This window comes from Mastigoproctus giganteus, chromosome 5 (genome assembly GCF_048544385.1).
Source record: "Mastigoproctus giganteus isolate SK-2022 chromosome 5, ASM4854438v1, whole genome shotgun sequence".
In the NCBI taxonomy this organism is placed as follows: Eukaryota; Metazoa; Arthropoda; class Arachnida; order Uropygi; family Thelyphonidae; genus Mastigoproctus; species Mastigoproctus giganteus.
Genome location: NC_143579.1, coordinates 187,801,472 through 187,823,955, shown reverse-complemented (window position 1 = coordinate 187,823,955; position 22,484 = coordinate 187,801,472). Strand labels below are relative to the sequence as shown.

The window sequence follows — 22,484 nt, the reverse complement described above, 5'->3', positions numbered from 1 at the left end:
CTGCTAATCGCAGTGGTTTCAGAAATATTTCTAGCTTTCTTAATTGAAGAGCGAATTTCACTCGAGTTTAAAGATAAACTGTCTTTGAAAAAATCTCTAAAATCATTAATTTTTATTTCATATTTTATCAGAAAACTTAAATTTCTTATTCGTTTTTCACCGTCTTGCCACGGAGATGAAGGTTCTTTCATATTCCGCAATTTCAGGTAGCATATGGTTAAATTTTTTTTGAATTCCTCATTGTCAATAATATCATTATTTTCTCTATTTAATTTAAAATTACTCTGTTGCATTAATAACTTATCCTTAATAACGTGTCACGAGGTAATTTTTTAAATGTGTTCTTACTTTCGATTCCTTGAAATTCTTTCAACTTCAACATGCTTTCAATTTTAGCTTTATAATTTCCTTCAGAATTTTTCGAATTAGTGATAGCATTGATAGAATAATTAATTTATCTGCTTTTACTATAGTGATGCTGTGACTTTGTAAAGTTTCCGAAAGGTAAGAGAGAGCCCCTGCAGGATGTCGATCATTAGTGCTAAATCATTAAGAAATTCCAGGTTTAAAAGTCAGTTTAATAATCCGGAATTTAACTTCTGATTCAAAATGTTTGCACAAAGTGGGATAATTGCTGCACACTGCAATTTCCAACCGCAAGCTACAAGCTGCCCATTGTGGCCTGAATGATGATATTTTGATATTTTAGTCTGGACACTGATATTTTGTAGTTTCCACATTAAGTTCTTTAGCAATCACGCTGGTTTTTTTTTTTTTTTTGGAGATTGGCGATACAATGCATACGATTTTTTTTTTTTTTTTTTAAATTATTGTCTGCATGCCATATATTTTGGAACATTTTCTTCACAGTGAAAGCCTCAATGCAGTTTCCAAATCTGCCAACATTTCATCTTCGGAGAGTTTACTTAATATCTTAGTTGTCTCATTCATCCCCCCCCCCCCCCACGTCGCTACTGTCATTTTGAATACTGTGCAAAATATCAGAATCACTCGGATATTCAGCTACTGTGACCATATAAACATAGGCAGGAGAAATTTACTGGAAGGCATGGATCACTCACCTCTCCGAAAAACATATGCCTGTTTGTCAGAGTAAAGGAGAACCACAACGCAGGTTGACCAGAGGCTATTATCCGTGTTGGGAATCTTAATCCCCTGACTGGATATGGAAAGCATATTAACTGGCGTGACTTCTTGGAATGTGGCTCCATAGGTTTTATGGACATCACTAACGTTGTGGAATGGTAATCCCTTTCACTCTTAATTCGCGCTTTTTTTTTTAATTAAGTTGCCTAAAGGAGAGAACAACGGTACAAAGTTATCTTTTGTAATCCGTTCGTCCTATGGAATTTATTGTAAATGTTTCCATAGAAACCAAGGGGAATTCAAAAAAATTCGTTGTGAAGAAGTTCGTTAAATAGAGGTCTGACTGTAATTAACTAAAAAATGAAGCAATTTTAAAATATATAACTGGTCGATTGTGCCATTAAAATGCTGGGGATGGGGCCCTGCTCGCCTCACCGTAGTTCCGGACTCTGGATAATGAAATCCTGAATAATTACATTCGGGATTTCATTTGTAAAATAAATAATCGTTTCAACAATGGGCTTACAAATTTTCATTAAAAAAAAATAACAATGGGCTCTCGCGAGCTCACTATAACTCACCACTTTACATCAATTTTTGGTGGGATTTCCACTACTTGGTGAGAAATAACTATTCATGATTTCCTATGGAATTATTTTTAATGGAATGATTACTTTGTTTCTTTACTCACTAAGTTTCTATTTTTTAAGTATCTACTTCTTTCACGTATTCACAATATGGGTTTTCTTTCTCCAAATTTTGCAGTTGTACCTGGTTAAAAACACACTGTATCTTATCCCCATTTCTATTTAATTTCTGTACTGAATCAGTGAGAAAATTCAATACCAAATTCAATGAGAAAATTGTATTTGAATGAGTCAGAAATTGGAGTGAAAATTGGCAACAGAAATATCAATAATTTAAGATATGCAGATGATTTAAGATGATCTTCCTCATTTTCTGCTTGCAGAAAATGAGGAAGATCTAATATAATGGTTAAAGATGAGAGTAGCCGACTGGGCTGGCTGGGTGGGTAAAGTGCCTGCCCGGCAACCCAAAGGTCGCGGGTTCGATTCCCGCCTCGGGCTTGGATCAAAGTACTGCAAAAACCTTGGGAGGTGCATTATGGCCACAGAAGCCTATGCGCCAACAACTACCAAAAAAAAAAAAAAAAAAAAGATGAGAGTGAAAAAGTGGGACTGCAGCTTAACATCAAGAAAACAAAAATTGACAACAACTGGGACAGGAGAAGTTAAAATTAACAATGAAGAGGTCAAATCTCTCTGGGACTTTGTCTTTCTTGGATCTAAGATAGACCTGGGTGGAGATTCTGGCCCTGAAATTAAAAGAATTTCACTTGGGTACAACTCAGTGATGAGCATGGAAAAGATCTGAAAAGACAAAGACGTCAGCCTTACAACAAAGATCAGAATGGTTAATGCTATAATGTTTTCCATAACAACTTACGGATGTGAAAGCTGGACAATGAAAAATCATCCAGAAGAAAAATTGACATTTTGAACTATGATGCTGGAGAAAGCTGCTTTTCATACCATGGACAGTGAAAGTTACGAACAGAGAGGTTTTGGATCGCATCAAGCCAGAAGCATCACTGGAAGCCAAGATCAATAAGCTATGATTGACCTATTTTGGTCACGTAATGCGATCCAGTTCATTGGAAAAATCAATAATTCTAGGTCAGTGGAACAAGACGAAGAGGTCGGCAAAGATCATGCTGTCTTGACACTGGCACGAGCATGAAGAACTTGAAAGAAGCTGTTGAAGACCAGACAGCATGGAAACAGCTCACCCATAAAGTCTGAAAGTCAGCTGGGACTGAACAGATGAAAACAACAGCAACATACAAAAATAAGAAAAATCACTTCAGAAACTATTGTAGTAAAGTTTGACTACATTTAAAAAGGTAGAAAAAAATCTCAGAATTATAATCATTGATTAATGTGGGAATGTTATTCTCAAAAGGCTCATGTGAGGTATCCCACTACCTCCACCATTGCCTGATTAAGTTTTTATTTTATTGCTTTTTACAACCATGTTGCACACTTTATGGTTACTTAAAAGTGTTTCCATATGGTCTTTGATTGCTAACAGGTTTTGCTTCTATTACACTTTCCCTTCCAGTGTTTAAAGTTATTAATGATCGATCACACAGAAGTGACTTCAGACAGGGTGCAATTTTGTCCCATGCTACTGACCTGAGCTGAAATTATGTTGACTTTCCTAACCCCCAAACTAGCAGTTTCCTTGAACTATTAATGAATTCTTGATGGTGTCAGCAAAAATTCTTGCACCTTCTCTGTTTAATTAAATACCATTTTTGCAAAATAAATTCCATCTACCAACTAAACTTCAGCCATTATCAATCCACTGCAGGATGGAAGGCTCCTCAACAATTCATTTTGAGGGAAATGGACCATAATCTGACACGCTGGTCCTGTGCAGGTTGGCAGATCGACCTTATTTGGCAGTCAGGAGCTTGAACCCCAGTCTACTCAGAGCGTGCTACTGTACTCCTGCTCATGACTACTCGGCTATGGATGCTAAGAAAAATTTTCCTCCTTAATCTTTGCAGAGTCCCTCTAGCTTAGAGTCAACTTATAATGCTTTCCATCATAAAATTCCTCCTGTCAGGTCTGGACAGACTTGCAGACATAAGAACATTTTGTCCTATCTCACAACACTTTTTCTACATGAACAGTCTGTCAGTAATAAGTGTCCACTACATGAAATGTGTTTGCATGTAAACAGTTTGATTCCAGATGATGCTTCAATGTTACAAAGCTAGAGAGTGTTAACAGTGTGCAGCAGTAAAGTCAGCTTACTATCAACAATGCTTTTATGTATGCCAATCAACATGTGCATATAATTAGATTAAACTTAAATATGAATTTTTTCTAATTGTGCAATAATTAACAAAATTAAAAATTACTCCCTCAAAAAAGGGAAAAGACTTATTTGTTTGCTTAATTTCAGAGCTGTTTCTGTTCTGTTATAAGTTGTGATGTCAAGATTAATTGTGAAAAACTTGCCCAATAAGGTAAGCTATAAAATATATTTAGAAATATGAATTTTTATTCACTTTTAATAACTCTAGATACAGAATACTTAATAGTCTTGTATGGTAAAACACAAAACATTAGCATATAGGCCCATCCAAAGTCTGTTGCAAAACAAAATCTAAATAAAAATTTAAAAAAATATTTGTACAATGCTTTAGCACAATGTAGGATTGTAATTGAAATTGTGTCTTACCTTGTTTTTGTTATATTAATCCTTGAAATAAATAGGCTTAATTTTATATTTTTTCTGTATTATTATTTTTTTTTGTTTGGCCACAAAAAAAACTCTTAGTAGGTTAAAACAAAGTCTTGATAGGTAACTGTTTTAATTTTGGGTAGCTGTGTCATTACTTGTTTGCTATCTTTCTGCCAGTAGTTAAGTCACCATCCCAGTGGTACAATAATAGACAATTACCTGTTTATCTCATGAAGGAAATATTTGATAGATGTCTGCCAGTGAGCTCATGCTATGATGTTTCAGCCTGTTCAAAGTAGCATATAAATTTAAGTTTGTACAAATTGACAAACTGTTCTTAAATCTTCCAATATATGCTGCTGATTTATCTAATGATGATCAACATAAGCAAAAATGTCACCAGTTGATCAACACTAATAGAATTGACATTGGCATCGTTGATTAGCTGGAAGGTTTCAAGGTAGTGAAAGAATTGGTAGATGATATGTTTCTTTATTACTTTGAAAAGAGTTGAAGTGCATCAAGAAAGGTGCAAAGTGTCACCCTTTTTTGGTATGTACCTAGATATGAGCACATTTCTATGTAGAAATGTGCTCATATAGCCAGTGGAATAAGAGTGTATTCATGAGCTCAGCTTTTAAGAACAAGTGAAGAAATACCATCAGGACCAGGATACTTCTTGTTTCCTTGCATCTAGATATTTCAGAATTCTCTGTCTTTCTGTTGGAAGACCATGGATGAAATTGAATGGAATATGTTCGGTTATGGAAGATTTACCACCATCATCAATACAAAAATTAAAGGAAAAGTAAGATGCTAATGTCATATAAGCTATGTATATATGTCATATAAGTAATAATAGTAAGATTCTAATTAAAGGTAAGCAAACCTTTGGTCACAATTATGATTGCATACTTGGATTCAGAGGGTATACATTACAGACTGGAGTTGGTTTTGATTACATTACATGACTAATCTGTAAGGACTGTAAATGTAATTCAATGTAAATGAAATTGGATGCAACAATTTACAGTCTGTAGGGACTAAAAATTGCATCATCCTGTTCACAAAGATAGATTTAAGGGCAAAGACAAATTGAGTAATTAATTACAAACCTAATAATGGAGTCAGTATTTAGAGAAGTAATGTAGGATAATCTTGACAAGGAGGCAGTTATGTGGCAATCACAGCATGGATTTATTAAGGGGAAATATTGTATCATCAGTCCGATAAGCTACAAGTACTATGAGGTAATCACAAAGGAGCTGAATTCAAAGAATAATTTTGACATCGTATACTTGGATTTCAGTCAAGCTTTTGACATTGAACCACTGATGTACAAATTAGAGCAATATGGCACTGAAGACAAGTTACTGATGTGGATAAAAGGGTGGCTTGGCAGGAAACATTGATAACCACTCTGAATGCTAGAGTGGTTATTAAAGGCTGCTGCACACTTTACGGACTAATATTATCACTGAGATCTCTCAGGATTCAGTGTTGGGACCCCTTACTCTTTTTAATATTTATTAATGATATAGGCAGATCAAGTTTAATGACTAATTTTACTGATGATACAAATGTGGGAGGATGATTAATAACAGCAATCAGGATATGCTCTCCAGCAAGACCTTGGTAAATTCAGCAGATGGGCTGAAAAATGGCTGTTGCGATTTAATGGTTATAAAAGCAAGGTACTAAATTTGGGTAGCAATAATCTCAGAATAATATACAATTTTGGTGGTACCAAATTCAAGGTAACGAAGGATTGAAAAGGTTGAGATGTAATTGTACAGAACAGAATATCGAATTATTCATAAATTTACACTGTAATATTAGAATTAATACTAATAAGCAAGAAAGAGAAATTATTCTACATCTATCGAAAAGAAAGAAAAAAAATATTCATTATGCAATATGAAATAAATTTTCTGAGCAGTGTGGACAGGCAGCTAGGACAGCTCATGGGATTTTGTCAGTGAGACAGAAACTTTGTCAGCAGGGACAAAGAGGTGATTATTCTGTTGTATAAGGCAATGTTTAGGCCACATCTTGAGTACTGCATACAGGTGTCAAAGCCTCATTTTAGGGAGGATGTAGATCTGTTGGAAAAAGCGCAGAGAAGAGCAACAAGATTAGACAGGGGCATAAGAAGGTACATTTACCGAGAAAGACGACTTCTGTAAATTGCAGCTTATGGAAACTAGGTGTTTGCAGAGATCTAATTGAAGTGTTTAAGGCTTTAAATGGGTTGAGTGATATCTTGTCACAGAAAAGGATATAGATATAAATTGGCTGCAGGACTTCTTTTAATAAATAAGAAATTAAAGTAAAACTATAAAGAAAACTTGAAGCAAATTATTAGAAGGGATAGACAAACAAAGTGAAAATATATATATATATTTTTAATGGCTGATGATGTATAATCTTCTTTCCTTGCACAATTTTGCCACAACTAATACTAAATCAGCTTTATCTTTACATGATTATGCAGCAGAAACATTGTTCTATAACAGAGGTGGAAGTATATGTGAATAGTGGCTCACTGTAACCATTGCAGCTGATGTGCCATTAAACCTAACAACAATAGGTGGACAAAAGTTGGGGTCAATAGTTTTCACAAGATACCAGAAAGCTTGATTACCATTACAGGTCTGGAGGCCTCATTTTATCAGGGATGTAGATTTGCTTGAGCATGAACAGAGAAGGGCAACAAGATTGGTGAGGGGAATGAAGGGATCCTCTTACCAAGAGAGGCTTAAGTTCTGCAAATTGCAGTGGCTGGAGACTGCAATTTGCAGAACTGGAGACAGCACCTGCGAGGTGATCTGATTGAGGTGTATAAGGCCTTGAATGGGTTGAGCACGCCGAATTCTGATGAGATTCTTCCACTTGTTCAGATTACGAACCTAAGGGGGCATAAATTGAAATTGAGGAAAGACAGATGTAGAATAGATGTGCGGAAATTTGCCTTTAGCCAGCAGGTGGTTAATTGCTGGAAAAAACTTCCATCTGTCATTGTGGCAGTTGATAGGTTAAATAAATTTAAGGAGGAACTGGACAAACATTTAGAGCAAATTGTTTTGTAAATTTTTTTTTTTTGGCTGATGCTGCATAAGCTCATACACTTGCTTTCTTGCATCACATGCCACTACTGCTATTACCAGAAAGCAGTTTTTCCTACATTTCCTTTTTTTTTTTTTAATTGCAAGCAGAAAATGAACTTAGAAGCTTGGATACAAGCCAATTGCAATACATTATTTTCTTATTTGAGCAGCCGTAGCACATATATTGCAAAATCAAAGTTTAGATAAAGTATGAAATTTTAGGGGGGCTTGAGGAATAAAGAATTTCACTCCCCCAAGAATAATTTCAATTAATTAATAAGTTTTAGGATCAGAAGATTTAAAGCAATACCCCTACCAAGGAAAAGAGGAATATAAATTATGTAGATAACTCATTTTGCACTCTTGTAAAGCTAAACAATAGAACCTGAGAATAGTCATGGAATAGAGGCTTCATTGGAATTAGCTTATGTTCTGATATATACACAGTCAACTATGTACACAGCCAGCTGTGGTTAAGATTGTCTAATATTTTAGTATCTAATTCAACAAGTTGTGTGTAGTCATGAGTCATGAACCTCAGCACCTCTACCAGATGAGTATGTACAGCTATTAAATTGAAGCCAGCTGAAATTGTGAACATTAATTAAATCACTGAGAAAACTTATTTGACTGTTAGGAAAGTTAGATTAAAGAAAATCAGTTTCAAAGAAAGTCAAAAAAGTTTGGGTGATTTGCAGAGTTGTGAGAATAATAATGGAGGCCACAAATGGATTTGACAGAATGACGTGAAAAGTTGTTAAGATAGAGGAGATTACAAAAAAAAAAAAAGAAATGCAATTCCAGATTAGAATATCCAAAGAGGAACATCACGGTGAAAATATGCATAACTATACCTTTAGTGTGCAAGGAATCGTAGAGCAAATAATTAGGGCAAATGAGAGGTGAGTAAAGGTTAAATAAAGTAAAGGTCAGGAAACGTAAGCAGGCTTTGCAGATTGTCAGTGGAAATGGACACATTGGGGTTATAACTAAGATCATATGTATTTGTGAAATGAATAAAGAGGGCACTTTTAAAGGCCTAATGCTTTTTTGCAGATAAGTTTTTTTCTGTTAATTTGACTATTTATAATGTATTAATTGATTTAAATAAGTTGTGGGTGGTCGACTCCCTCCAGTCACAACTGACAAAATAGAGGCAGCAAGGTTATAAACTAAATGGTCTGATTCCTCCCAGAGAATTATGAATAGGTTTGGTCGTAATGTCTGCCCAGCAGCTGGCCTGCAAAAACCCCACTGCATCATAGTAATTTATTTAAAGAAAACTTATATAGGGCAGATTGTGAACTTCCACTCCAGCCACCTATAAGAATTATGAGATCACTACCACTCACTATGGGCATCACTTATCCCTGTTATCTATCTCTTATCCCCATTAAGAAGTCTTTTGCATCTGAGCTTGAAAAAAATTTCATAGAACAATTTCCCAAAAAAACATAGAACAGTTTTCCAAAATAATGAAGCTATTGATTCTCTATGTGGATGAAATCTGAAACAGTAGGGTGAAGAATTACTATAATTTTTGAATTTGTGACAATGAACATAGGTACATTAAATTTAAATGAGAATCAGAGACTAAAGTTTTCCATTTTATTATTAAAAATAACACCAACTGTCAAAAATCATTTACAGAAAGTTAACTGAGGCAAAATAGCAGAATCCCACCCCACCAACCTATAAAAGGATTATTCACTGCCACTTGGAGTGTTAAAGTTATGTGAAGCTTACAACCTTAACTCCAAAATAATCATCAACATGATAATCCACATAGGGTGGTTAAACAGTTTCCAACAAAAAAAAAATAACTTTCCAGATGGCAAATATATAAATTTTGCAAGATATGTGCTGCTTAAGCAACAAACTAATATTGTAAACAACCAGTACAGCACACAGGTTTCCTATAGTGCAACTCCAAGCATGAAACAAAGTTTACAGTCCAAACAAAAGAGACCTTAACACAATTCAGATAAGGTAAGATATATTTAAAAATAGTTTTGTGCATATATATATGTTATCTTTGTTTTTAATAAAAGCAAGTTTTAAGAAATGTGGATAACTACAAATTGAATAAAATTAGTTAATTCCATGTTTTACAATACAATATAATGCAACCCACTTTGTGAGATCTGCAAAAAAAGGGCACCCACATGAGGAAAAACTAAATATGTGGACTACAGAACTCGGCAACCAGGCACCCATAGATTATATTTCCATAGATTATAGATCCATGTTTTACAATACAATATAGATCTCAGTGAGTACAATGCATTTTATAATTTATTGTGCATTTATTTTACAATTTTCTTTAAATTAAATTAACAGTCTACTTTAAATTAAAGTAGACTTTTATTAATCTAAAGTAGATTATAATAGCCTTCCTTTATTCATCAACATCATTGGTTTTTAGTTAACAATCATTTGTATATAATAAGTTATGAATAATATGTATGTATTGCTTTTCTTGCCTGTTAGAAAATTCTTTATTTTTCAGATTACAGATTCCAAATTGAAAAATGTGTTTTCATCCAAAGGCCAAATAACTGATCTTCAGTTGAAATACACAAAGGATGGAGTGTTTCGAAAATTTGCCTTTATTGGGTATAGAACTGAGGAAGAAGCAAAGGCAGCAAAGGAAAGTTTCCACGATACCTATTTGGATACCTCTAAAATACAAGTAAGTGTGTTATTTAATATTAACTTCTCTTTTTATATATATATATATAAAAATGAGTTATTCAATGTAACTATTTAAAGGAAAAGTCTAAAGAGTTACACAGAAAAGAGTTATACAGTAGATGAAATGGTTTCAGTGAAAGCAAGTTTAATAAATTAGGCATGACAGATGCACCTCAAAGTGCAAAGCAGCATTAAAGGATGCAAGAGTATATGTAAGTTGTAATAATATTAATTTAATTAAGTATGCATAAATGGATGTAAAAGTTACACAATGTACCAGGTAACTATAAGGGTGAGGAAAGTAGAAAAAGAAGAGTAGTAGATTAGTGAAAGGTGAAAGAATGTTAATATCCTAGAGATTATGATGAATTAAGTAAATTATAGGCCGAATTGCTGAGCCAATATAAAGTGAGGGAACTGTAAAGTAAAATGAGTACAACAAAATACTAATAAAATGCAAATAAAATAAAAATAAAATGAAAATGGTATAGCTGTAATCAGATATGGGGGGAACATATTTAGTAAATGGTCTAATGTAGGTAATGCAAAAAATGCTTGATCTGATGTCAGCTGAAATAAATATTGATACATGATCAGGTATTTCATCAGGGGACTACGCCTGACCATGTATCAGGAACTGCATTTCTATACTTGTCCTTAGTAGTAGAAGAAAAGTGAAAGGTCAAAAAGGAATGAAAAGAAATTAGCATTTTCTATTACAGTATGGACAAGGTAGTCCCAATGCAGTGTAATTTATTTAGGTAAAAATAAGTATCAAGTTGGGATAAAAATAGTTGGCGAAGGTAAAGAAAGCCTGCACGAGAACGACGAGAAACGTCGGATAACTTACGCGGAAAATTAGTTTGCCGATACGGCACTCTAGCGCTGCTCACTCGGTAAACAGACGGTAGGTGTTAACGGTCTGGAGCAAAGTCGAGAACGATATACTGATTGACAGGTAGGCAAACGACGTGCTGATTGGTGCGCGAACACAACACACGATAACATCGGTTTAGTATCACTGTAGCAGCACTAATGGTAACTTGTCCTAATCGTACATGCCCTAACATTTACTGTAACGGTGAAAAAAGATCAGGTTACCTCGACTTGAATCCCATGGGGCTACCCCTCCCAAAGTGGAGGGGGTAACCTAACCTTTTTTCTTTAGAATCAGTCATATTTAGAAATACATTCATAAAAAAATAAATTTTTTTATGACCGTATTTTTATTTTCTTGTTCAATAATATGCCCTAATGGTGAAAATAGGTCAGGTTACCTCCACTTGAATCCCATGGGAGCTTGAACCTCTCCCGAAATGGAGGGGGTAACCTAACCTTTTTTCTTTAGAATCATGAGTGGACTAGCACATAAATTGTTTATTAATAAAATATTAATTTTTTTATTAATGTACTTTTATTTTTAAAGACACTCATGCGGATACACACGTATCATAACGTCAATCAGCACCTTAATAGCTATTCAGTATACTGTATATATAAAGAATCTTTCTTTCTTTTTCTATTATTTCCCAACCTAACGTTTAAGTTTAGGTCGCGAAATACAAGGAAACCTTCTCTTTTATTTCCTAACCTACCATTTAAGCTCAGGTTATGAAATACAACGAAAAACAAAGAAACCTTTTCCTTTTTTCGTAACCAAACCTAAATCAATAATACAGTAAAAGCACTCATCAACTCCAAAAATCTGCTTTTAATATGAGAAAAAAAAAAAAAAAACACAATGAAGAACATAAAATGAACGGAACGAAACTTTCTCAGAAAAAAAATTCATGAGTACAAATCATACAGTTGGACCTGAATAGCTATTCGCAATTTGAGTAACAATATTGTGAAAAGTATCTTCATGATTTTTCCCATAAATTTGACGCCACATATATTCATTAATGTGACCCATCAACATATGTTTACAGCTGCCATTTACTCCTTTAGTTACACTTTTTAGTTTCTTCCACTGGGCTTCGATATTATTCGTATGTGCTCCTGTATGTGGATCTACAAAATGTTCCTTGTGTTTCACCGTTAAATGTTTGTACTTCTTTTTTTCTAAGGCCGTAATACGGCTATATGCACGCCATTCATCTGTTATGATGGTAGTATTTTTCTTCACTACTTTTCTAATAATGCGCAAAAGAGTTTTTGCTTTCCGATTTTTTATCAATTTCATGAAGACGAATTTAGATTCTCTTTCGAACACACCAAACACCCATTTCTTCTTAGCAGTTAAATTTCGTCCTCTGTGATGTTTTGGTTTTACCAGTACAGTTTCGTCTGCTTCTACAATTTTCCCCGATCCACCCAACTTAATGGGTTTTTTTATTAACTGCAATCCGCAAATATCTCTTAGTTTCTTATAAAACTTAATTGCTGTCACTTTCGAAATTTCCAGATGGAATGCTGTCTTAGTTACTGGCGTGCACGTTGATCAAAAGTATATAATGTACATTATCTTTTTCAATGAAACTTTTGTATTTTCCATAAAACTATGTTTCAATAAAGAAACTCGTGAAGAACATTTTTTGCAAAACCACAACTTTCCACGACTCTGTTCGTGATTCAATTAGTTTAAAATAATCATTGCACTTAAAACAGTACAATTTCGGTCTTATCAATTTAGTTTTCATCAAAAAATCAAGCAACGTTTCATTTTCCTTACAAATTTCTTCCATCTTTAAAAGATTCATCGCTACTATTACCTGTTCACCGTTTATTACAAAACTATTATGCACCGTTCTTTACTGGTAAATACACATCATAATGCCAACCAATGACTACACAGTAGCTTGTCGTCTGTCGCGCCCACCACCAATCATTTCATTGTTTGCCACGCCTACCTGTCAATCAGTATATCGTTCTCGACTTTGCTCCAGTCCGATAACACCTACCGTCTGTTTACCGAGTGAGCAGTGCTAGAGTGCCGTATCGGCAAACTAATTTACCGCGTAAGTTATCCGACGTTTGTCGTCGTTCTCGTGCAGGCTTTCTTTATCCAAGCCAAATAGTTAATATAAATATGTGGAATTTAATGTAGGATTTAATTTTGTAAAGATAAGAAATCAATGTATTTTACAAAATAGATTTGGAACAAGCAAATGGTATAAGGGTAAGGTATTAAATTGAGGATGGGGGAAGGGAAAAAGGATTATTTAAATAAATAAAGATGAAAAATAGCAAAATAAGTAGGATAGTAGGAGTTTTCGTTTTACCCTCGTATTACACTAATAGTTTAATGAACGGGAAGAACTTTAGAATTAGACAGCAGAAAGATAAAAAGTATAGAAAAAGTTATTGAATAACCCTAAGCTTGCTAGGGTTGTGAAGCCCAACCTTGTAGTAAGGGCTCTGGCGTTTGTAAGTGTTAGTATAGAAGGGAGCTAATACCAAATGCTTGTATTGAAAGGAAAAATATGTGTCGAGACATGCCGAGAAACAAATCTAAAACGAAACCAAAAGTATGATAAGACAGTGAAAGTATATGATGCCTGAAGTATTTTAAGAAATGTGCAGATAAAATGAGCAGGTGGGAAAAATAAAGGCGGGGAGCTGAAATGCACAAATTCAGTAGAGTATATGAATACAAGCAGGCTTAAACCAAATGAGCAATATATCTTTCTATTTTCCTGCTATTTTGAAGAAATTCAAAATAGCAGGAAAATAGAGACCTCTATAGTCTTATTTAGAATACAAGTCCATGGAGATAATTTATAATTAGTGTTGAAAAGAAAAAGAAACACGGTTGGAATAGTATGGCTTTACTGATACAGTCATACAAAATTAAACATTACCGTTAATATATAAAGAATTATATGGTGGAACAAAACATATACACGTAGGCCGAAAATGATGGGACTACGTTATAATAAGATTATGTTTCACCAAAAGTTGAAATGCAGTTCCTGATACATGGTCAATTGTAGTCTCCTGATGAATTTCCTGATCATGTATCAATATTTATTTCAGCTGACATCAGATCAAGCATTTTTTGCATTACCTATATTAGACTATTTACTAAATATGTTCCCCCCATATCTGATGACAGCTATACCATTTTTATTTTATTTTTATGTTATTTGCATTTTATTAGTACAGATGACCCCTGCTTAACACTGATAATTTGTTCAGGAAAAACAGAGTGCTAAGTGAACCTAGGCGCCTCCGTAGCCAGGTGGGAAGGAGCAGCAGTGCATAGCACACGCTTCTTGATTAGACCGGGGTTCGAGCCCGTCACCACCAAATATGGAGGATGCGGAAAGGTCAGGGAATGACCACCGCATATCCTGGAGCAATATGGCCTTAGTTGCTAATGCTCCTAAAAACCAAACAACAAACAAACAGCTAAGTGAACCTGCACTAAGCGAGCACCGCATTCCCATAAGGTAACATATATATTTTTGAGTTGCGGTCGGTGCCATAGGATATTTCCTAATCAATAATAAACGGTAGTGAAAATATGCACAAATGTTGGTCAAAATATTTAATATTCAAATATTTGTACATATAAAATATTCTGCATTACATACGTATATAATTATGTGGTAACTACTTACGTAGCAAAATTAAACTTAAAATTCCAATTAAAATCATGAATTTAACTGATGAATTTAATCATGAAAAATGTGTCAATTTTGGGTTGTAATTTGGCCCTCTTCCTGGTAAACTAAAAGGGGTTTTAATTTTAAATCCCCCACAGTGTTACAACACAACAATAAAGTCAATCGATCCTTCGCCGCTTTGAAACTTGGCATGTTTTCTTCTTTTAAAATCATTTCTCCTAAGCTTATTAATAAATTATTTTAGTGAAACTAAGATATTTTCAAGACTATTGCAGATTCTAATTAATCTTAATCCTTGCAATACAATAATATTACTATGAAAAGTTAATTTAAAAGTTTAAAGAAAAGTTAAATGCATAAAGTTAACTGTCTCAAATTTAAAATCTCTACATTTATCGTATACTTTTGTCTGTATTTTCTCATTTATAATATCCATTTCAATATCTAGAAATGTGGCTGCTAACATACTCCTGTTTATTAGTATGCTCAAGCTGCAGTTCAGTAGGATAAAAAATAGCAATACACTGTAAAAAATTAGGCTCATTGATAGCAATAAGATCATCTATATATCTATAAAGTATAGTATTTTTACTAAATTTACTTTCACAGTGATGCAGATATAGATTGGCTACAATACACGAACTACACGCTCCCACAGCTATACCTGTATGCTGTCTATGTACTGTACTACCATTGATGATATAGCAATTAAATAAACATAAGTCTATTAAATTAACCCAGTAATACTTATCACAAGATATAACCCTATTATATGTATAATAATATTCACTGAATACCTTTTTTAGGTTATCATCATGTGATATACTTGGGAAAAGATTTTTAAAGTCATAAGTACCAATATGTCTAATTTCTGTAGAATTGGTATTCAGGTAATTCAAGACTATGTTATTATTTAAAATAATTTTAGATTCCTCCACATTTTCCAATACAGTTTTTAGCAAAGATTCGAACTTTTTATGTGTTATTTTTACATAACTATCTCTACAAGGAGTTATAAACCTAAATGCAACAGGGGACTTGTGAAATTTAGGGATCCAATGTATGTATGGAAATTTAGTATTAGAGTAGTTCAGTTTTAACCTTTTATTCATTGCAACCAGTCTCTTGCTGATAATATTACTGCTTGTTTCCTCTTTCCTATAGGTTGTGCTGTTGTTAAGCTCTTTAGCTAAAGTAGCAGTATAAAACTTTTTACAAATAATACTGTAGTTGTTAGCTTTAAATCAAATAACACAGCCTTATTACACCATTTGAGGCCTGACGTAGCTGAGTGGTCAAGAGTGTGAGTGCAGTAGCACACGCTCTTTGAGCGGACCGGGGTTCAATTCCGTGACTACTAAATACGATTAACATTTGTATTGATTGATTTATTGTAAACTCCACTGACCTGGTGGTCATGCCGGAGTATAAACAAGAACATTATGAACTTGCTGTTTATCTGCTTAACCAATGCCTCATATGTAAGGCAAAACCACACATGGAAAGCCCCCACAGGTATACTATATTTACACTGGTGTTCAAAGAAAGTGCATCACCCCTTAAAATTATAATTGTCGTCTGAATAACGTAAGCATATGGCATTATTTCTTAGATTGCATGCATCAGATAAGATTGACACACGTAGGTGATGATGTAATATTGCATCAGCTGTTTACTTTCAGCTATATAAGCACACTCTGCAAGAGTTGCAATCATTCCTTGCTTGTGTCAGGATGGCGAGTTATGTGCAGTTGATGCCATGAAGAAAGAGTGCTATTGTTGCTTTATGTGAGGAAGGATGTTCTTCCTGTCATATTGCTTATAGAGTGTCTTGTAATCAGTCGACAGTGAGTAGATTTCTTTCCAAACTCAAGAATAAGGTTCTGCTGATAGGAAAAAAGGAACCGGACGCAAACAAGTCTCTACGCCAAAACAGGACCGTGTTTTGAAGTGCTTATGCCTTAAAAACTGTAAAGCTTCTTTGCTTTATGGTTTTTTGAGCTGAAAAGAGAATGGGAAGAACATACAGGAGTGGTAGCAAGTGCAGTAACAGTCAGAAAACACCACTTCAAAAATGGACTTGTAGTAGCCCATCGTCCTAAGAAGAAGCCCCTCCTCACACAAAAATTGAAAAAGGCCTCTTTAATTTGGTGTAAGGAGCATGTCAAATGGACCCCCGAGCAGTGGAAGTCAGTTATTTTCTCGGATGAGAAGAAATTCAGCCTGCATGGCTCTGATAGAGATAAACAATTTGCCGTAGACGTGGTGAAGAATACCATCCAGATTGTATGGTGTCTAGCAGTGAATTTCTCTACCAGCAAAATGATATGGGGTGCATTTCATATCGCAGAGTCGGTCCCCTGCAGTTTATAAAAGGTTCTGTAAATGCCAATGGATAGCTGGCTATATTGGAAGGGAAATTGCTGCCAACCATTAGAGACCATTTCAACCTGTCAAGTAACTGCATCTTTCAGGACGACTCTACTCCTTGTCGTTGGACAAGGAATAGAGTCGTTAGTCTGTCTATAGCGAATTTTTTTAAAAAAATTAGTAAAAGCATTTTTGAAGATTTTCAAGCATTTACTGCTAAACAGCTGCTCAAATATATGGCCTCCTTCCCTCTGAAATTGTGCATTAGGATCTGGAATTAATCATCCTTTTAGTGAATACTTGTGGCCGTTGACGCCCGTAGGAGGGTCTTTGTTTCATTTTTGTTACAGTTATAAAACCAGATGAGTTTTCTTAAAAGTGGTCATAAATTTTACAATAAATAGGGTAGATTTGTAAATTGATGTTGGCTCAGGGGAAAACGAAATTCGCTGCAGTAAGCATTTAGCATGCTGCCTTGGCAATACATAGAATGCTACCATAGTCGGTTTTTAGTAATGCCTACTGAGTGACATTCGCTTCTCACCTCAACCGTACCATGTGACCTTCTTGTCAATCATTATATGATATGTCCATTCTCATCTAACTGGACTCCCACTGGATGGTTTTCATGGGTTTTTTTTTTTTTTTTAATTTCGTTCTTTTAGAACAATTTGTCATCAGTCACATAGGCTATATGCTCTTGTATTTTTTTTTTTTTTCTGAAAAGTAGCATACAGCATACATTAACAGTAAATTTTCTTTCATGTACATATGAATGAAAGTTGTATATTTCTTCAAAGTGATTGTTAGGAAAGGTTACGTGATACTGTTGAATTGGCAAGCGAACGTCATTGAGTAGGCAGTACTAAAAATTCACTATATGGCCAGCGCAGCGAAGTTTGTGGTGTATGTATCGGCAAGAGCAGCAGTCCACTAATTTTTACATTTGTGGAAACAACGTTGAAGAGAAAGTGTTTAAGTATTAATGATAAAGCAAAGATTCTTCATGATATTGACCAGGGTTTTAAGAAAAAAGATATTGCGGAGAAATATGGCATACCTGCAAGCAGCTTATCTACGATTTAAAAAAATCGAGAATCAATTTTAAATGCAATTGAAAGAGGAGCAGACAAGAAGCGAATTAAGTTGTGTGTATCGAAGATGTTGATAAAGTTGTTCTAAAATAGGTGCAAATGATACGTGAAAAGAATATACCAATATCGGGTCCAATAATAAAGCAACAAGCTCTGAAATTTGCACAGTCCCTGGGACATACAGAATTTAATGCGAGCACTGGATGGCTAGATAAATTTAAGAAGTGCCACCGAATCGTGGAAAAGGTTATTTGTGGAGAAAGTGTTAATGTAAGCGAAGAAGAGTGCAACAGTTGGAGGAACAATACCTTAAAAAAGATTTTGGAAGAATATGAACCTAAGGATGTTTTTAATGCTGACGAAATGGGTTTATTCTTTAAATGTTTACCAAATAGAACACTTGCTTTTAAGGATGATAAATGCTTTGGCAGAAAACAAAGCAAAGAAAGAATCACTGTGCTAGTTGGAGCAAATATGACAGGAAGTGAAAAATTAAGACTTTTAGTCATCGGAAAATCAAAAAACCCAAGATGTTTTAGAGGCACAAAATCTTTGGGAGTTGACTACACCTTTAATAAAAAAGCATGGATGACAAGTGATATCTTTGAAGACTGGATATTAAAACTAGACAAGCGTATGACAAAAGAAAAAAGGAAAATCGTGTTGGTAACTGACAACTGTCTGGCACATTCTGCCAGTATTTCTGCCAAACTTAAAAGTATGAAGTTGTTGTTTTTACTACCAAACGTGATGTCAAAACTCCAGCCAATTGACCAAGACATTAAAAATTTTAAATTTCATTATCGAAAGAGAATAATAATGAAGATTGTCAATGCGTTATCAGAAAATAGAAACTTGGAAGTTACAATTAGCCTTAGAGATTGCATCTCTGAACTGGCAAAAGTTTGGATAAACGATGTCACTGAATACACTATTCAAAATTGTTTTTCGAAAGCGGGATTTGCATTGAATACAGAAGTCGAACGACGACTGGACAAACAAGATGAACTGCTCCTTTCACAACTGAAAAACTTTTGGACATTATTAGAATCGTCCGTAAACATTGAAAATGAAATAACACTGGATAGTTATGTTTATGTAGATCACAGCAGAACATCCAAATGAAGATGAAATACTGCTGAACAGTATTAGATGCGACCATGATCACGAAGAAATTAATAATGACGCTGAGGACGCATCAGAACAACCTGTAGAAAAGCCAATTCGCGAAGAAATGATTAACGCCTTTAAAATGGTTCATATGGGTCTACAGTTTTGTGAAAATGTTCCTGATAATGTTTTTAATGCTCTGAACAAATGTGAGGTTTTCTTTGAGAATCAGACAATTTTTTAATTTGCGATACTTACCAGCGAAAATTGTGTAAACGTAATTTAAATAAGTGTTTTTGAAATAAAATGCATTAAAAATAAATGTAGATTCACTTTCATTTTCTAATTAAATAGCAATTTCTAATAAAAAAAGATATTCTCTGTATAATAAAATTTCTCTATAATGAATTTTTTCGCTGGATTTATCGAATTCGTTATAGGGAAATTTGACTGTATATAAATATATACATACATGACTCCCATGGATCGATGCCTTATCATGTTGGGAGTGTTTGCTCATGTCAAGGAAGTTGAGATCTATGTCATCAGGAGTAATACTCCTATCAGGGTCACCCATGATGGACAGATCAAAGTTAAGACACTTGACTAAATCGATCCAAAATCTGCCAACCCACACTGGACCAGTATGGCAGATTATGATCCATGGCATCAACAAAATAAACAGCCCTCATTCCCTAGAGGCCCGCAAGCTGCTACCTATGGCAGTGGGAAGACCAGCTCAATGGCAGATGCTGCTAAGAATCACTGGGCTCGATCAGGCTGCCTTTGGATGTTAGACATCAGAACACTTAACATTAAATCTATGAATACAGATTCATGCCTAGAAGAACTATTACGAGAGCTGAAAAACATCAATTGAGACATCAGTTTGTGTGAGATTTGAAGAAAAGATGAGGATTTGGTCAAACTAGAAGACAGATATTGGCTGTACTACAGAGGAACAAATAATGGGTGGTGTCGTAGAATTGGTTTTCTGATCAGCAAAAGGCTAACAGATTTGCCCATAAAAGTAGAAAATATTATCGAAAGAATTGCTTGCTGTGCTATTAAGCTAAATAATCACTATTCATCTTCAAATTATTCAAGCTTATGCCCCTACAAGTAGCCATAGTGATGATTAAGTTGAAGAATTTTATGAAGATGTATTGCACCTTAACAATCAGGATTACTACCACTATAAAATTGTAATGGGTGATTTCATTGTGAGAAGTGGAAAGATCTGTCGGCTCATATGGAACTGGAAAAAGAGATAATAGAGGCAGTCTACTAATTGAACTTGTGGAGGAACAAAATTCGTTTATCATGAACTCATTCTTTAACAAAAAGGTCTCTTGAAAATGGACGTGAAGAATCCTTTTGGAAATACTAGTGAAATTGACTTCACACTGATAAACAATAAAACAATATTCACTGCCCAGTCTTGAACCATTTTAATGTTGGAAGCACCATTGGTTACTGAGAGAAAAAATCACAATTGATTGCAAGAAAGAATGAAAGAAATTGGTCAAGTGAACTAAAGTGAAGAAGATCGACACTAACCAACTATTGGAAAATCGTCAAAACTTTGAGCTAGAACTGTCCAATTATTTTTGTGTGCTGACAGACCCTCCTGACAGATATTTCAACTGATAATGACAAAGTCATTGAGACCATTGTAGATACAGCCTATGCCCTTGCGCCTACTGTAAAACAAGGAAAACCAACCAGAATACAAAAATAAACAATTGTACTTAACAAATAATATTTGGAAAGCTTAATGTAGTCTTCAATACAAACTTGCCACTGTCTCAAGGGCTCAAAAATTCAGAAGCCATCCTACTGCACAAAAAAGGTGACGGGGTAGAATAAAAAAAATTACTGGCCAGTAAACCTATTGCCAGTTGTGTACAAGGTTTTCACAAAGATAATTTCAAGAAGAGTAGGCACAATACTTAATGCATCACAACCCAAAGAACAAGTGGCTTTACTGCAATGGATCACATCCAAACAGTGCAGCAAGTTATAGAGCAGACAGTGAATACAACCTTCCATTATGTATAGCCCTCATCGACTATAAAAAAGCATTTGACTCAGTCACAAATCAAGCAATATTTAATGCCCTAATCAACCTATTGTGGCAAAACCAAGGCCCATATGCATAGGATGTAGCTGTTAATATATGTATATATATGCTCTATAATCAACCAAAATGTTGACAGAGCTTACATCAATATTCTCCAATCAATATATGAAAAGTTGACTGCATCAATACAGGTCAACAATATAAAGTTTAGATCAACATAAAAAAAGGCATCTGACAAGGAGACAATCTCCACAAAACAATATTCTGCCTGTTTAGAAGAAATTTTTTGCAAGCTAAATTGGGATTATAAAGAACTCAAGAGAAATGAAGATTACCTGAATCACTTATGATTTGCAGATGTTATCATTTTCTTTGCCAGTGATCAGGAAGAACTGCAACAAAACATTGAAGAACTGCAACAAAACATTGAAGAACTGCAGCATGAAGGCAAGAAGTTCAGTTGGAAGATGAATATCAAAAAAAAAACACGGGTTATGTTCAACAAATTTACCAGACCAAAGAAAATCATGGCTGATGGACAAGAACTAGAAGAGGAAAGGTATATTTACCTTGGACAAGAAATTAAAAAGATGGAAACATCATGATGAAGATTGAATGGCAGATTAAATTGGGATAGCAAGCAATTGGAAAGCTTAATGTAGTCTTCAATATAAACTTGCCACACTGTCTCAAACAAAAAGTTTTTGATCAATATATCCTCCCTGTTCTAACATATAGTTGTGAACATGGACATTGAATGCCAAAGCTTTACAAAGACTGAGGGTCATACAATGAAGTATGGAGTGCCGAATTTTGAACATAACTGAAAGACACTTGAATAGCACAGAGAAAGACACTTCAAGAATAAATATAATAAAGGAAGAACAATGGAAAAAACGAAGAATTGCGGAAAGACCCAACATATCAAACAGAAGAGATACAGTTAGACCCAGTTAGTGACATAGACCCGATAACGAAGGAAGAATTGGAAAAGGCATTGAAAGCTACAAAAACTAGGAAAGCAGTAGGAATGGATGGTATAAATGCAGAAATGATCAAGTGTGGAGGAAGT

General features: G+C 34.6%; 1 protein-coding gene across 2 annotated transcripts in view; it reads left to right on the top strand.

Moving 5' to 3' along the window:
* The window catches only part of LOC150085940 (putative RNA-binding protein 19), a 496,890-nt gene that overhangs the window by 8,344 nt on the left and 466,062 nt on the right, over window positions 1–22,484 (top strand). For both annotated transcript variants that reach the window (XM_090374301.1, XM_090374300.1), the window contains exons 2-3: window positions 4,102–4,165; window positions 10,000–10,182. In XM_090374301.1, the coding sequence (XP_090230427.1) occupies window positions 4,130–4,165; window positions 10,000–10,182 (219 nt within the window). In that variant the 5' untranslated portion in view covers window positions 4,102–4,129. The remainder of the gene's footprint in view (window positions 1–4,101; window positions 4,166–9,999; window positions 10,183–22,484) is intronic.